Source organism: Malurus melanocephalus, unplaced genomic scaffold, assembly GCF_030028575.1.
Source record: "Malurus melanocephalus ecotype Western Australia unplaced genomic scaffold, MMel_1.1 scaffold_70, whole genome shotgun sequence".
NCBI lineage: Eukaryota > Metazoa > Chordata > Aves > Passeriformes > Maluridae > Malurus > Malurus melanocephalus.
The window spans coordinates 826,120-843,170 of record NW_026623302.1 but is presented as its reverse complement, the minus strand read 5'-3'; the positions used below and the strand labels follow the sequence as shown (position 1 = coordinate 843,170).

The 17,051-nt window shown below is 45.1% G+C and overlaps 1 protein-coding gene across 2 annotated transcripts in view; it reads right to left on the bottom strand.

Annotated features, from left to right (window-relative positions):
• Window positions 1–561: 561 nt before the first annotated feature.
• FLT1 (fms related receptor tyrosine kinase 1) overlaps window positions 562–17,051 on the bottom strand; it is a 108,308-nt gene continuing 91,818 nt past the window's right edge. Inside the window, exons 20-30 of one of the 2 annotated variants that reach the window (XM_057366678.1) lie at window positions 16,320–16,408; window positions 14,379–14,538; window positions 13,853–13,950; window positions 13,229–13,351; window positions 12,013–12,124; window positions 10,308–10,407; window positions 8,887–8,992; window positions 8,667–8,797; window positions 8,183–8,267; window positions 7,259–7,350; window positions 562–2,532 (exon numbers count right to left, since the gene is read on the bottom strand). In XM_057366678.1, the coding sequence (XP_057222661.1) occupies window positions 2,331–2,532; window positions 7,259–7,350; window positions 8,183–8,267; window positions 8,667–8,797; window positions 8,887–8,992; window positions 10,308–10,407; window positions 12,013–12,124; window positions 13,229–13,351; window positions 13,853–13,950; window positions 14,379–14,538; window positions 16,320–16,408 (1,298 nt within the window). In that variant the 3' untranslated portion in view covers window positions 562–2,330. Of the gene's footprint in view, window positions 2,533–4,873; window positions 5,369–7,258; window positions 7,351–8,182; window positions 8,268–8,666; window positions 8,798–8,886; window positions 8,993–10,307; window positions 10,408–12,012; window positions 12,125–13,228; window positions 13,352–13,852; window positions 13,951–14,378; window positions 14,539–16,319; window positions 16,409–17,051 lie in introns of those variants that run through there. The other variant, XM_057366677.1, reaches the window with a different exon arrangement.

Here is a 17,051-nt window from a genome sequence, read left to right as displayed (position 1 = left end):
GATTAAATGATGTTTAGCRGAGAGCACTTGAGTGAACATCTCTGTGGAGGGAGGAGGCATCCCAGCTTTGGATTGGTTGTAGTGGGGATTCTCTGAAGAAGAGAGTCTCYCTCCAGGCCTAAGGTGCTACCTGCTGTCACAGTAGGTTCAGACTTTGCTGGGGACACTTTATCTCTGTTTGCTGTCTTTTCATTTGTTGTGCACCTTCTAGCTGCAGAAGGAACGGGTTGGGTGGATGTTTGTCCATATGCTGCTTTGTCTTCCCCCACCATGAAAYCTTGCCTCTCCCAGAGGCTGAGTTGAATTTTTGCCTCTAGACAGCATTAAGCATTTCTTAAATATGCTGAACCTAGGAGATATCACCCACACAGGGAGCTGTTCAAGTATCTGACTACATCTCCTTTGCTGTGCCAGAAGTCTGCCATGTGCATGATTATTCCATGTTCTACTTTGCGCACAAAATGGGCCTGTGGGATGGATGTKTGCCAGGTGTTTGMGCTGCCCCATGCTGACTTATGTGCCACAGCAGTCTTTGACACAGGCAGAACTCTAAATATTTTCAAAAGCAAGCTTTATTATATGAATTTAGCACCCAAATACATTATATAGAGACAGAAAATGCAATACAAAATAGGAGTTATTCACATCTGAAGCCACTTGGGGGTTCATATAAAAGTCATCTTTGTAGTTCAGTTTTCTTAAATATTTATTCATRAAAAGCATATTTATATATTTACACTGTGCAAACACTTACTTTGAGATGCATCATCCTGTAACTACTTCTGCTCAATTTGAGTTAAGCAGTTCTTTTGTTTTGATCGAATCAAATATACTTTACCAGCAAGAGACAGTGCAATAGATACTTAAAACCAATGATCTCTTGGGCAGAGATACTAAGCTCAGAAGTAGTGGTTATTATATGTGAAATATTTTTACATACTTACTTTAACTGAATATGAAAGATAGTTTTTATTTGTAAATATSCAAAAGGCCATTTGCCTAAAAGTCAGTTAGTGGTTACATTTACAATTCTTTAGCTGAATTCTGAGGTTAAGAGATCATRTAATATGTAACATTTGAGTTAATATATTTTAGTGGACCACAAGAAGCTGAGATTGGGCAGTAATTGATTTGACAGAAACCAGTGCTACTGTGTTGAATATCCAACTCTCAAKGGAATGGGTACATCGTAATACTTCTCAAGCAAAGAACACTCCTGACCTTTCTCAGATGCTATACAAAAGTCTGTTGCAAATGAATGATACATTTTCACTCCGGTACATGTGGGTAACTTAATGTGGAAATGTAACTGCTGGTTATAGAAAAGCTGCCCTGACTTTACAGATTGGTTAGAAATTACAAGACAATCTCTTCCAACTCTCTAGTGATCAATTAAAGTACATGCAGTCTTGTAGCCATGCTGTCTTTTCAAACGTATTCCCATGAACAAAATATAACCAGTGCAATGTTGGAAAATCTGTGAGGTTTTGTGGATGGAGCTTGGTTTTAGCCTGTCTAGCTTGTGGTTTGGTTCCAGTGTGTGTGTGTCGGCTTACTGACAAAGTGCAAAACTTCAGTATTTACTTGATATCAGCAGGATTGTCCAAACCGAATTGATATGTATTCCCTGTTGTTACAGCCCTGGATCGAGTCTTAGTTCTCTATCCTTGCCAGTTGTGTTTAGCAACACATTTTAAAATCTTACCTGGCAAGGCTCCATACTGTGTCTGCCATCTGGAGCAGTAAGATCCGTATAATGCCCCGTCCCCAGTTAGCTTATTCAGCTTTCCCAGATCGTCAGCCTTCCCTCAAGTTTCTCAAAGTTGTTTTCATTAAAGGTATAGTTACAGTGGTTAACTRTTATAGTGGTCTGTTTCTAGTTTCTATCCTCTTGAAGAATCCTTTATTTTCCAGCACAACACACACYGCAGCAATAGGATGCAAATACCTCAGTACCTGGTGCAGACTCCTGGCTCTGTGTGGTTCGCATCTCCGTCTCCTGATCAGGACAGCAGTGCTGCACCCAATCTGAGCAGAGGCTGTAATAATGACCATCCAGATTTTCCTGGATGCGGAAGCACTTGGCATTTTTAGTGGAAGCTATTGGTGTTGAGCATTTGGGAAAGTTGAGGTTTAGTTTTAAGCAATAATATTTTGCTGTGTTTTGAATGTGTGTGCTGCAGTCTGTAGAAAAGCAGATCACTGTAATTAAGCCAATGATAACTTTTAAAGTTTTACGATAATTAAAATAATTTGGGTCTAAGTTGTTAAACTGACTGTTTCATAAGAATGTGCATTAAATGCATTTTTAGATCTTGGCCAAGAAGTGCTTAAACTGGTGGCTGAGAATAATGGATGACAGAGTTGTCAGGCAGAGGATAATGGCTGGYTTTCATTTTCTCCAGCATTGCATAACCACAGGTGTATCTTTGCTTGGAGTCACTGAGCTGGTCACAGCTGAAACTGCAGCRGCTTCTTGGCTTGGTTAATCCAGAAAGCACTGACTCCTTGCTCCTGCTGGTGCCTTTAACACTGTAACAAAGCAGTGTCACTGTGAGCTTTCTTAACATACAAAGGTTTTTGTTTTAGTGACTTCAGTAAAGCCAGGTCACAAGAAGCAGCTTTGTTTATTCTCACATGATGGGAAGRGTATTTATGCAGATGGGCTTTCTCAGTCAGAGTGCAGAGCAGAGGAWTGAAGGAGCCCTCCTGTATTCCCCACGAGTCCTCTTTAGAGCAGAGGTGCTGTGTGTTAGCATCACTGTTAAAGGTGCTTGTGTTTKTTTTATTAGTCTGGCTGCTTGGGAGGAGTACTTGACTGCTCAGCCTAAACTCCATTTGCTCATTTGTGGCATATGTTGGATGGGAAACTGTATTGCAGGGTGAAGTAATGGGGAGTGTCTGGCCTGGGCAGTGTATCCCCATAGTGTCACCACACCTGAACCTTTCTTCCTAAGCCAACAGGGGTGTTTGAGCAGGAATGATAAAAGGTCTCAAAGCCTTGAGGCAAAAGTAGAAAACTACTAGTGTAGGTGTTTCCAAAGTCTAATGCTGGGATGAATTTCTAAAATAAATGGCTGATGTTGTGAGGAAGGGCATGAGGTCTGGGTGTCCCCTCTTTTTTGGCTGGTTTGAATTAGAGTTTTCCTGTCCCATAAAAGGACCAGTTATCCTTCAGGCTGCCTTTTATAAGATGCCCTTTACAAAGAAGGGTTTAATGTCCTCTCAGCAAAGCCACTGTTTGCCTTGCAGCACTTTCTCACCTATATTCAGAGATTGCAGTGCTTAAAAGGGCTCTTTCAATAATGAAAAAAATTAAGGCATAGAGAATTTTCACACCATTGAACTTTGATACCAAAGATTTTTTATCTGTAGACAGAGGACAAGCCAGAGCATTTTTCCATCATTGATTACATGTGAAATCCTTATGTAAACCACAGTGTCTAAAATTAGATTTCCTCCCCTGTATTTTTATAAGTTCATGAGCAACCCACCCCTCTCCATGTATAAGGTCAGGAACATTGGCAGCCCTAGTCTTGAATTCCAGAGGAGATAGTCAGAGCATCTATTGAGGTTTTGAGAGCCTAGGGTTTTGCTTTTCATTTTGCRCTGTTAGGCCTTGGAGTAAAACTACAGAAATAGTAGCACAGTACTATTTGTGATTAGGAAATGGAGTTGTAACAGTTGCTCTTAGATGTCACAATTTCTCAAATTCTTAMCTCACAAGTCTGTGTATTTTTTAAGGAGCATGGTCTCTATCTTCTGTCCTACTGTAGGAAATTGGAAGGTCCCCCTAAGAAGACCACCCCATTACATTCATTAGTWGATGAATGGAGTTCATGAGGAGGTGCCCTCACGATGAGGATTGCAGATGTATCCCATATTTTTATATTGCATCTGTTGGCAGATGGAGAAGTAATTGCCTTGGCATAAATTCTGTAACTATGACAAGGTTAGTCACAGATGCAATGGACTTTTTGTGATGGGTTTAAAGAGAAATGCTTCTGTGATTTACATTGTAATTGTGAGAGTTAGGGAGCTAGCAAAAGTGGAGTGTGCATGAGAAGTTATGAGCCTTAAAACTGTCAAGCTTTGATCCTTTCATCATCRGGCTTTTGCAACCTGGGATTCTTCTTGTGAGTTAGACTTGCTTCTACTTTAATCAACCTTTATACCACTGGAGCTGCATCTGTTAGTTTTACCTGGAGTGCACTCTGTACCTGGGCACATATTCCCACARAGAATTTTGAGGGAACTCAAGGGATTTTGGCATCTGTAGTCAGGCTTCATTTTGAGACTGAGTTTACCATCAGTAAAGGCTTTTCTAGCTGTGSACTATCTTCCTTTCAATCTAGGAATGTAAATTGGAAACTCTGTTTAATTGGTCTTTAATTGGAATTGTTTGTTGGAGGAAATGACTGCTGCTTTCCTGACATGTTCAGGATCAGAGTGAGTTTAGAGGCTGGCTGCAGCTCTTGAGATGCTTTTTCCATCTCACAGGAGGTAGAATTCTTGCTGTTTTTCTGGCTTAACAATTTGCACTGATTCAAGGGTTTGCCTCAGCCCAAGGATTTTGGCTTATGTGGGTTGGGCTTTTGCACCAATATTGAAAAGCTAGAAAAGGTTTCCAGTTGGCATCTTTTCACCTGCAAGGGAGCGCAGCTCAGAAGAGTCTTCCTTCTCTGTCCCCAAACCTTTCTATTGTGGTCTTTTTACCTGAGGAAACACTTGTATTAGGAAAAAGTTATTGTTCTCCSTGCTGTAGAAAATATAATTTTCATCTCAATGGCATCAGCAAGTCCAAGACATGTTGCAGCCATTTCTGTTTTGTGCTCCTGACCATCACCTGTGCCTGAGGGGCTCACCAGGGCTGATGCTCTTTCCTGTAGTGAAACCAAGGGTGGGCTTTGGCATTAGTGCCTTTCCCTACCCAGGACAAGTGGAAGCCCAAGAGGAGGGGCCTCAGTGGGGCCAGTGGGGTACCTCTTCACTGTCGGGCTGGACTYCCCACTCTGCTCTGCCCTGGGCTTGGCTCTGGGGCTGGTCACAGAGTAAGCACTACTCCATGTGCTGGCACTCTCCTGCAGTCAACTGATTCGTGTCCTTTGAAACAAACTTYGGCTGTACTTTTGGAGACAGGCAGGATGCACTGGGTTTGGCTTCTTCCACCCTGTGCTGTTCTTCAGCTCTGCCCAGTCTGAATCTTCCAAAGCTTTGTTACAGTGAAGGGATCTAACAGTAGGGAAGCTGCTGCCGATGGGCAGTGAAACCCTTCCTCAGCCTGGTGCTGGCACCAGCTGYGCTGATGGTGAGCTGCTACTGCTTGCTCAGAAACTGTTCTGACAATCTGGCAACCTGAACCAGCTCCCTGCAAGAAAAGCCAAGCTGGAATGTTAGCACAAGAGTGAGCACAGCACCACGRAGCAGGATGCCTAAGAAGCAAAGGAGAAGCGGGAGTGTACATCTGCTAATATCAGTTTACGTGTGTCAAACCCTTCCAGGTTCCACCTTGCCCAGTACCAGTTTTAGGGGTATTTATTTACTGCTACAATTAATTTTAAGTAGCAAATGCCTAGTTAAGAAGCTAGCACTTTTAGGAATGTGTGTAGACTAAAGGGTCACTGCCTACATTTTTACATCCATGAGTGGGTTTTGGCACAGTGCTACAGTACCACTTGTCTAGCTTGCAGGCCAGATGACCTTGTATGATCTCAGTCAACTGCTCTGTTTTCCCAAGGATTTGTGTTCTAACAGCTGCTGTTCACTTTTTTTTTTTTTTTCCTCATCTAAGCATTTATTTTCCTTCTGCAGTTGAAAATGTCCCTTAAAGCACTTCCAGAGGGATGCTGGGGACACACCCTATGCATTCTGTGCCACACAAGGAAAAAGGCATTTCATATATTTCATATGGGGAGGTTGCCTTGTTTTTTTTCTGTGGCTGACAGCAGCCTTCAGAAACACACAGAGAAAAAAGGAGTTAAACCAGTTCTGGGGAGCATTGCATCCTTTGGAGCCCTGTAATATCCACGTACAGTCCAAGCTTTGTAGTACCTGGCTTCTCTGAAGACAGCATGCCTCACTAGAATTGAAGTGCCATAAAATTGCTTAGGAGCCTATTTTCTGAAAAGTCAAGTCAAGAAGAAAGGATTTCCCAGCATTTGCTTAAAGTGGCTTGTGTTGCACCGGCTTTGCCACCCATGAGCGGTGCTCCACTGCACTGTGSTTTTCAGCCTGGGTGTGAGTGTGCACGCTCTCCTATGTGTATTTCTGTGCTTCAACCAACTGAGTGACTGAGATTTTTTGTGAAGTGAGTCTTCTCTGCCTAGCCTGCATGTTTYAGCCAACTCTTAATTATTCTTTGAGACAATGCTACACTTCTCAGCCTGCCCAGCGCTTACAAGTTTGGCGCAGGTTGGCCTTGACCTCCTGCCAACATGAGATGAACGATGGGTTGGGTCTGAGCGGTCTCGGGGCTGGCTGAGAGCAGTGAGCTGAAAGCAGGACACTGCCAGCTTCGAAGCGGCTGGGAACTGATACAGCACMGGCATTGAGATAAACTCTCTGTAAATGGGAAGTGTTTATTATGTCAGTGCAACTCTTTTCTTAGAGCAGCCCTAGTGCCCTGCTTGGGCAGCTGTCAGGAATTAGGTGGAGGAAGATGGCCAATATATTCAAGTGCTTAAAGGCAGGAAGAGAAGTGAGGCCCTCACATCCATCTATTGTAAGTTGCCACTTTACCATCCTGAGCCCATGGGTGTTGAATGGGCTCTGCTTAGCTGAGTCATGGAAAAGAAGGGCAAAAACAAGCACAGRGGGCCTTGTCCCAGCTGGGGTGCCATTGGGGACCTACAGAAACAACTACAAATCCTTCACAGCCACACGTTCCTCCTTCYTCATTATTAAGGGCTTGTTTGCTATAGTTGCCTACCTCTTAGCATAGTTCACTGCTCTCTGACRTTTACTTGTCCAGCCTGGCATTAAATTGAACATTAGATGGATCAATAAAGTGCTAAAAATCATAKTGCTGATGCGCATCAAAGGGGTTGAGGGTTATTTGTTTCCTCTAAGGCCTGTGGAGGGCTACGTAGGGAGGATGATTGACTGCTGGTTCAACCAAGTAGGACATACCTCARCAAGAATGTTTGTAGGGACTGGGGATGCCTCAGCTACTTTCATGAGGCATGRTTTAGCACAAGGACCTTGAATTCTCCTTTGCCATCTAAAACCTGAGAAGAAGGGGGGAAAAAAAAGTACAGACCCAAAGAGTGTCCGTTTCTGCTTGCTGCCTGTCCATGTGAAGCGTTTCAGTTCCTCTGGAGCCAGCACCATCCCACTGTCTGCTTGATAATCCTTGAAGAAAAAAGATGTAGTTCTGTTAGGCGTTAAGTAGTATTTTACAGCAGATTCAGTTCCTCTTTGGTCTGATTTCCAGCATCCTTTTGGTGACTGATACTCAGACAGCTCAAGGAGATGACACCTGTGTGGTGCTAGGGGTGCTGCAGTGTGCAGGTATTTAATGGTGCCTTTCCAAACCACACGTGCCTTGGGATACAGCAGACACATAACGTTAGCACAGATACAGGGTGCTGGAAGGAAAGTGGCTATGTGCAGKGTGAGGTTCTGGCCAGCCACCAGGTCAACCCTGCAAGAATCACTGTGCCTTTCCCWCCTCCTGCTGCTTAATGCATTCAACTGGGGCACTAAAAGCTTGCCCCAACCTCTCACCCTTGCCTGCCCCTACCAGGATTGGATGTGTGTYGTATTGGTAGACATGCCTCCAGCTTGTCTGTCTGATAACAGGACTTGTTCCCACCAGCCACCTCTGATGGAAAAGTGATTCGCAATTCTTCTTTGTGCTCCACTGTTCAGATGAAAATGCAAATCCAAGGGATTTTATGTGTCTCACCCACACCAGTGGGATTCAGGTAGGACTCTGGCCTTGCAGACCTACTGGAACTAACCTCTTCTTGCCAGGGAAGGAGTGTTTKCTGCCCATGACATGGCCAGCAAGGATCTCTGACCACAATTTGTAGGGCAGTGGGATAACCTCTGTTGCAAGCATAGCTAATCTTGCACCTTGTATCAGCTGGAGGTGACAAAGCAGTAACCCCCCCATCTTGATTATCCCTGTATAAATCTGTCATACAATTAAAAAGAAATACGTGGCCCAGGAGTCACTTACATTAAGTACAAGCGTTTCTTTGACGGGAAGCTCTTCAAATGTCTTTATGCGCTGGGATGGGTTTATTTTGAAAGTGTTTATGTATCTGTTCAACAAGAGAAGCCGGACAGTTTTTGGTGAGAGTGTGAAGTGCACAAACAGGAAGTGTTGGTTATTTCTCTGTTTCTTTTGGTAGTTCCCAACTATCACTGAGGTAGGTTGTACAAAATGGACTTGTTAACCAAACCCTACCCAAATCTTACTCCCCAGTTCCAAAGTACACACAGCTGCCCCTCTCACTGTGCCTGAGCCCTGTAACCTGCAGGTCTCCCTGGGCAGGGGCACTTTGAAGAGCCACAACAGTGGGTGACTCAGCAGCTGGTGGGACACTCAGGCCACCTGTGGGCTGTGTCTGAATGTTTTCTCCCATCCGGGTCCAAACCAGGCTATGCAGCATGCTATCATCCCCAGCAAACAAACCCAGTCTTAATCTTGTTTATCTCACCTGATGCTTTCAATGCTTCCACAACTTGAGCTTGTAACAGGAAAATTTTCATTGCATGAAGGTTCAGATGCAGGGGGAAACCCACYTTCTGTTGTAAACACTGTGCTGAGGGGTATGTAGTCTTTGCCTTCCTAAATACAAACAAGAAATGAAAGCGTTATTCCTGGGTCCACCTGGCCAGTGTCCCCAGCCTTGGTGGCAGTGGTTGTGATGTTACTACCTGCTGGACATTTGCTTGCAGCAGGTCGCCCAACTTTTTCACCAGCTCGGAGAACCGCGGCCGCTCATTGGGATTGCTCTGCCAGCAGTCCAGCATAATTTGGTAACTGTGAGGACATCAAAGTGAGCACATGGTGGGGTTACAGCTCAGTTTGATCCAAGGTAGCACAGTCTTTGAGAGCTTGTCATTGATAGAGTTAAATCCTGAACCTGCTTGGTTTTACAGAGGTTCTTTCTAACACGATTGAGGCCTCTTCCTAAAAGAAAAGCAGTAAACTTTCCACAAATAAAGAAAAAAAATTCCTGCGGGACCCGACAGACCCGCAGACATCAAAAGGATAATTCTGCCAACCAGTCATATTTCCTTTTTTTCATTCCTAATTTGTCGTTAAACCTTTGTATTAAACATCTATTAACTGGCAATGTTTAGGTTAAGGTATCTTAAAGGCATGCTAAGATGACTTATATGGATGTGTCACTTCCTTGTATTGGTTGAGCCGAGCTTTCCTTCCTGCAATAAAATATGTGGAAGAGAAAAAAAAAAAAAGCTCTTATGTACTGTCACTAGGATAATAAACCTAGTCAATGGGCAGTAGTCCCAGATAGGCATGGCTGGCTCGCATCCTTTTCTTCGGCCAGAGCTCTTTTTTGGTAAGTGTTGCTATTTAGAGTCATGACATAGCAGTCAGGAAGGCACCAAGACAACCACACGTACTTGACTTTGCCTCCAGATGTAAAAGGCCCTGGCCATGTTCATGGTCCTCAGMGATTTGTGTCACAGGCTGAATGTTCAGTGTGCTGCATGTGCCTCCCCGGGCAAGGTGCTCTGTCCTGACCCACCTTGGTCTCCAAAAAGCTGTTGGCCATGCAGTAGCAGCTTGAGATTGCACATGAAGGCAGGGGAGCAGGGAATGACAGCTGACRTCACGGTGGAAGGATTCGACAACCCAGGTGGGTGGGGAGGCTGCGGGCCCCGTCACCTTCCTCTGTCATCAGACACCGTGTACAGGAAAGGGTGGACCCTCATTACCCGAGTGATTGCGAGGAAGCCTCCGCTGTCACTTCCTAAGTCAAGACGATGTTAATAATGTCATATTCCTCCAGCACTTATCTGTGTGCATGTCGGTAATATTAAACCTGGCGAGGAATGAATGACCTTTCTCCTCCTCTTCCTCCTCGTCCTTGCTCACCTCTCCTCAGAGCCCAGCCCTGGTGGTGCACTGGGCTCCCGTCTGTGTCCCTCGCCACCCTCTCCCTGTGGAAGAGCCAGGGGCCAGGGTGGGGGGTGGACAAGATGACAGCAATGCCAGATTGGGTTGTTTTTCTTTAGGGTGGCACAGGATGCTTTTACAGAGCCTGGAATGTCATCTGCAGGGCAGCCCAGGAGGGCACTAGTACACAAGGCAAGTAAAAATATCTTACATTTCCTCAGTCGCTTGCTCTGGGGCTCGCATTCTTGTGCCTTCCTTCAGCCTGCTGCAGAAATCCTCATCGATTTGGACTCCGGGGTAAGGAGAGGCACCTGGAGGTGACATTGGGAGAAGAGAGACATGCCTTGAGTACCTATGACCTTGCTGTGGTCCTGTGCACCTCCCTCAAACACTTGGGGTGTGCAGCATCATGTGGCAGAGCTGGGGGCCAGGGGGTGACCCCCCCTGCAGGATCTGGCCCTGCTGCCTGCCACAGGCAGGRAATTACTGCTGGTTGTGCTCCAAGCCCCAGTCTTTGGAGAGGGGGCAAGGCCAAGACCACAGTTACTGGTGTTGCTTACCTGGTCTGAATAGAAAAAATACGCATGATTTGAACAGTATCTCTTGAAAAGCTAAGTCTTTATATTGATTTGGACTACTCCAAATTCTAGTAAGCACAATATTAGCAAACTCCAAATGCTCAAAATCACCTTGAAAAAAATGAAATCATTGTTTTGAATCAGATCACAGTGCATTTGCATTGTTTTTCTGATGTTCTGTGTTTTTAAGTTGCAGCCTGATTGTATTGTTGGTCTTTATTTTTTTTTTTTTTTTTTCTGTGGAAAAAAAAAATCAGGAAAAGGGAAAATGAAAGGGGAAAAAGAAAAAAAGACCTTTCATAGAGTCAGAGAGTCACCAGGTTCAAGGAGCTACAGCTTTAAGGAAAAAATAGCAGGTATTATGAGGCTGACCATAAAATAACAAGAGTTGGCAGGCTGACCAACAACATGTATTTAAACTAATAAATGATTGATTGTCCTGAGAATTGTATAGTATTGTTTCCTCTGCTGTTCGCCTCTTTTGTTAGCCTCTGTGTTGAACTCAATTAAGATTCTTCTATTCTGATGGTCATTGTTCCCACTTAATGTACATCTTGTATCCTGCCTTTTCCATGTGAAAGAAAGGGGAAAAAACGGCTTCCCTGGGTTTTAATTTCAGATTGCATGCTCCAGTTCATCCTGCGGCATCTGTGCAAATGCTTTTCTCCCGCTGTGTCCAGTAGCCTGGGTGAAGGGGGTGCTGGATACCCCCGGGCTGGGGGCACCTCGTGGGCTCAGGAAAGGTGAAGGAATCTGAGATGCAAACTGTTTGACTGCCTTGCTCCCACAGGAGGAATCAGGAGCTTTTGAGAGAGCACCCAGCTCATGGCGCTCAGTGTCTCCAGTGCTGTCTGTGGCACAGGAGGTGGTGTTTTGGGCAGCTGATGATGCAGGATCACCACTCTTTGTTATCCCACAGGGTTCCACATTCCATTAAAATGCTTTAAAAATGGCCCAATTTTTTCTGCTTTGTGCCGTCAGGCAGACAACTGAGACTGTTCTGGCTGTGCTGCCCCACATCCTCGGCCCTGTAGGGTTTCTACAGGGAAAAGAGGGAAGCTTGGGTTTTGCCCCTGGCAGAAATAGGTGGCAAAGCTCTCAGACAGCTATCCTTTAAGGCTTTCAGCTTGGCAAATGAGCTTCCAGTGCTCTTAAAAGCACCAAAATTTCTAGTTCACAGGGGCACAATAATCCCTCTGCCTTTACCTGCACACCCTACTTGTGGGGGATTTAGTTCTTTCTGAAACACCTGGCAAGAGATCACTGAAGGTAATGGATGTTTACCCCAAGCTGCAGTCCCCAGTCCTGTTGAGCTCCTGAGGTGCAGAGTTAACATACCCAAGGAAAAGATCTCCCACAGCAAGACCCCGTAGGACCACACGTCGCTTTTTGTATTGTAGATTTTATCAAATATGGATTCAGGAGCCATCCACTTGAGAGGAAGTCGAGCCTGGAGTAAAAGGGACAAATCTGACTATTATTTTCAAAGCCTAAAAGATTTTAATCACGGATGAATCAACTATATATTATTATGTAAATAATTGCCATTCAAGCAGGAACCTGTGGGATTTCCTTACAGGCAGTCAAGATAAACCCACACTGATTCATGCACTTAACAAATTGTGGGAGTGAAAGGCTGTTTTTAAAAAACGTGTGGCACAAAACACCAGACACTGGAAACCTGTGACCAGGCCTTTCCTTTACAGGGATGTGGGGGTGTGTAGGAGCAGAGGTCTCTTGCCAGCATCATGGAGACAGGGCAGGAAACCCTGCATCCAAGCACCAACAGTTCTGTAGTGGTGTTGGAGATATTCTCAGGGAAATTTTCAGAGCCAGAATTGCAGGAGTGTATCAGCAACACTTGAAGCCCCTTCAGCAAACTTGTTAGTGTCTCCTGAGCAGCACCAAAGYTGTTTGAACCTTTTCCAGCTAAATTTGCAACGCTGTAAATCCTGGAAGCTRTTTATGGATGTGGGCATAGCTGGCAGGTGGAAGAGACCTCTAGAAAGAGACTCTCCGCATGTCTCCAATGCCCCACCAGATTCCTGTGGCATCAGTGAGTGCGGCCACACTTTGCTGGCCCAGCCCTTCACAGCAGGGCTGACAGGGCACTCGCTGTCTGCTCTCTGCAGCAGGGACAAAAAAACACTGGATGCTGGAGGAGCAAGTCCTGCTTATCTGCTCGAGGCACCACGAGCAGGGCTTGGCCTGGCATGGGAGCGTTGTGGGGGCACCGCCTTCTTTTGAAAGTTTAAAACCTTAAAGGAAGTTTGCTRAGTAAGGGGCTTATGCTGAGCCAGCCAAGGAATGTCTAAAACATGAAGTATTAACAGGGCGAAGCTGTGAAGCAATTAGCATGCTTAAGCCTTATGCCTGAGGACAGAAATGCTCTCCAGACCCTCAACACATCTGGACAGCTCATCTTCACATAAAAACCATGACAGCCTTCGAGCTCTTAAATTTGAGAAGTGTGAAGGTCTACAGAACATTTTGGTGGACAGTTTGAAAYGACATGTTATAAACATTTGGGTAAATAAACAGCATGTTGACTTACATCTCCTTTTCTCACATAATCAGGATTCTTATAAATATCTCTTGCAAGGCCAAAATCACAGATCTTCACGATATTGTTCTCAGATAAGAGGATGTTTCTGGCTGCCAGGTCACGATGAATGCACTATAATAAACAGTTTCACAATCAAACTGCATTTCCTTATTCCTGCCCATAAATTTCCTGTCTCACATATCCTTTAAAAAAGATTTTTTTTATTAATATAAGTTTTTTTAGGGAAGCTGCCTGTAGTTTACAAGGAGTTACTGCATACAGCGATAACCATTAAAAAATAAAATTACTAAGTCCAGAAAGTGACAAATTTTTAAGTTCTTTGACATTTGCAGGGAAAGAGCTGAATCATTTGGAGCTCCCTAATATATGCTGAAATTAAGGAAAAACCTACCACACCCAAAAGATCTTCCTCAAATAAATGAGCTTGACCCACTGCCTTCAGTCATGATCCTGTGTTTATGGACTATGGATACTTGGATAAACACAGTTATATTTATAATGCCAAGAGGAAAATGGCTCTTCCTTTGGGACCTCTCCCAAGGAAGGTATCACTACAAWGTAGACATGATTTTACCTCTGAATCCTGTGAAAAACCCTCAGTGCAAAACTCACCTTTTGGGAGGAGAGGAACTCCATGCCTCTGGCCACCTGGAAGCTGTAAGAGATCAGGTCCTCCATAGTGAGGGGCAGCTTGTACAGGTCATCAGCATCTGCAGGGGTGGAAAGCAGGGTTTGTTACAAAGATGTCAGACAAAACTGTCACAGGCAGTTGTTTTCCCCCTTTCTTACAGACCCCCTTATTCCCATAAATTCAGTCTCCATAGAGGGGTATCTGAAGGTCCACCTACTGTCACTGAAACAAAAATAGTGCTTGCTTTACACCCTGTGCTTTGGACACTGCTGTGTTTTCCCCAAAGATAAGGAGCAGTCAGAAGAAACAATCACACATTTTCCTGTCAGATTTAGTAACCCTGGAAATAATCTTTTTTTAAATCTTCTACCCTCTGGACATGACCCTCTGAGCGTCTCCCACGGATGTTTATTAGGGTGATAAATGAGGAAAAAAAAAATCAGGGATTCACAGTATCTTGTAAAAATATCACAGTCTGTGTAGGGACAGGAAGGAATGAATACCTACCCTCCTCGTCCTCCTCCACATTACTCAGACTTTTATCTTCCTGGAACCCAGAGCTCGCAAAGCTCTCGCTGCTGGTGACACTGGCCAGCCTTTGTTTTTTGCTTTCCACTGGCTCAATATCCTTTTTCTCTTTCATTGCCTCTCCCTGCAGAGAGGAGTCCTTCAAACAAACAGAGGAGAAGAGGTGCTTTATCAGAGCAGCAGAGCAGGTGGGAAAGGAACTGAGTCAGACTGCAGTTGCCCTTCTGCTGGGCTGGTGCTCTGTGGTGTGGGTGGTCACTTCTCTCACTGGCAGGGGTGTCCGGTGCCACTGTGGCAAGCAGGGGCTGGTGGCAGGTCTGTGCTCCACCAAGGCTGCCATCTCCAGAGGACAGAAACTTGGTGTCTTGGGAGCACCCTGGTTTTGGGGTAACCAGGGCAGTGGGCCGTCTGTGACGCGGTGAGGATTTGCAGGGTTTCTGGATGGACCTGTCTGCTGGGCTGTGGCTTATCTCAGCCTGAAATGAGACATATGAAAGGGCCCCCTTCCCTCCATCAGACAGAGAAGGGGCATGAATAAATAGGCTGGGAAGGTTGCGCCCAAAATGCAGGTATCCCAGACCTCTCAAATGTCAGCTTTTTGTCCCAGGCTGCTTAAGATACCTGTCTCATTGGCCCTGCATGGGGTTTGGTGTGGGCTTGTGAGCCCTTGCAGTGAGGAGCAGGGGTGCTTGGTGCTGGAAACACAGCTGCTATTGGAAGTGGCTGCCTCTCTTCAGTGCCTTTATCAAATGCTTTCTTCCTACAGCCAGTGATGGGATGGTTTAACAGGACACATGCAGTGCTGTTTGGAAAATGCTTTCTCACTGCTGCCTGTAGAGCAGCCTGGCTGCCTGGCCATATTCTTGCACCCTCCTACTTTTCCTCTTGTCCTGCAACCATCTCTATTCCCTGAGCATGCTGGTGCAGAGCTGAACTTACACCTCCTTCCTGTCTGGACGACCTTGCCAAGGGTGTTGGAGCACTGGCTCTGGGAGGGGGGCATGGGAGTGATTCCACCCAGGATGGACCRTGCCCAGCCATGCTCCCTGCTGAGCATCCGACCCCAGCAGCCACATGTTGGAGGAGCCAGTTGCTGTGGCTTGTGGAGTACAACATGGACAGCCTTGGGAACAGAGATTCAACAAAAGCATTTTAAAGGGGATGTCCTCTCGAGTGGGCTCTCCCACAGAGTCCCCCTAAAGAAACCCCCTGAGATGCTGCTAAGCTTTTGACACAGCTGAGCAGAGATTTTGAGACCTACTGTTCTGTATCCAGGCTCCTAAATCTCATTTCAGAKCCGTGGATCCTTTGGAGGGTTTTTCTGGAACAATTTGAATTTTCTGGGACATTTGGATTTAGATTTGTAATAAGAAACATGCCATGAATTTGCTTCAGAGGGCTGTGGGATGCGAGGACAAGACTCTAATCTCTTTTCCTCTTGTTAGCTCTTCTCCTCATGCAATAGTAAGTTTCCTTGTAAATCTCTGAATATTAGGGTGTCTTGGGACATGAGGTTTAATTGGTATTATCTTATTTGCACTCCCAGCAGTACTCAGAAATCAGTGGRCAAAACCACTTCCTTTGGCTTTGCTGACCCCAAGCTCACCAGGAATGGGCTCATCAGCAGCAGGGCAAGAGCATGTGGGGACACGTTGGATAGGATTCRCTTCCCCTCGCTGTTGGTGGCTCCAGCCAAATTAGTCACAGCAGGCTCCTTGCACAGCCAGGGAGAGGTGAATCCTTTCTTGGCACAGCACATCCCACACCAAATATTAGYACAGGTCAGGTGAACTTCACCCAAAAGTAATTCCTCTCCTTTGGTAGAAGAGTGTCTAAGGAGACAAGCTCAGAGATGACATCTACATCATCAGCACTTACGTCAGGTAAGGTGAACCCTACCAGGACCATCTGCCTCCTCACCTTGTTAGGGCAGAAAAAATTCCTCTTGCTCTTCAGATAGTTTGATAGATTCCCGTACTTGCAGTATTCGACAATCACCATCAGAGGCCCTAGGCAATTAAAAAAAAAGTAAAAATAGAGGCATTTTGAGCAGTGTAAGCCAATGCCAGGTGGCATCAGTTCTGAGAAAGGGAGTCTTTCATGCCCGTAACAATCCAGAATAACTGGCAATGTGTCCTAAAGAAGCAGAAGGCTGTTTGAAGGACATGGACTTTATCAAAACAATATTGTTTCTGGAAGTCAGGGCAGGGCCTAATTTCTGAAAGCCGGGTCATGAATCTGGGTCCTTAGGGACCCTCTGTTTACTCTTCAGGCGATGCAGACTGGAGTCCTGCAGCCCACATGCTTGTTGAACTAAAATAGGTGATGTATCTAAAACAAACAATCTCGCATACTGGTATTTTAATTTTCTTAGCGTAATATCATGAAGGATTTTACAGCAGCTGCATTGTGATTCTTATTTCAGGGCTAGAAGCTGATATCCCTTGCTCCCAGCCTTCCCAGATCATGTTTAACTTGAGGTTGAGCAGTGGAGCGAGATAAAGGACATCAAAAAGCGTGGCCCTAACTTCACTTTTTACATATTAATACTGAAAGAGAGTTTAATTCAAGGAAAAGTTTAATCACTTAATTAAATGACTAAAATCCACTTTTTCTTTTCCTTTTTCTGGTGTGGTTTTTTTTTTTTTTTTT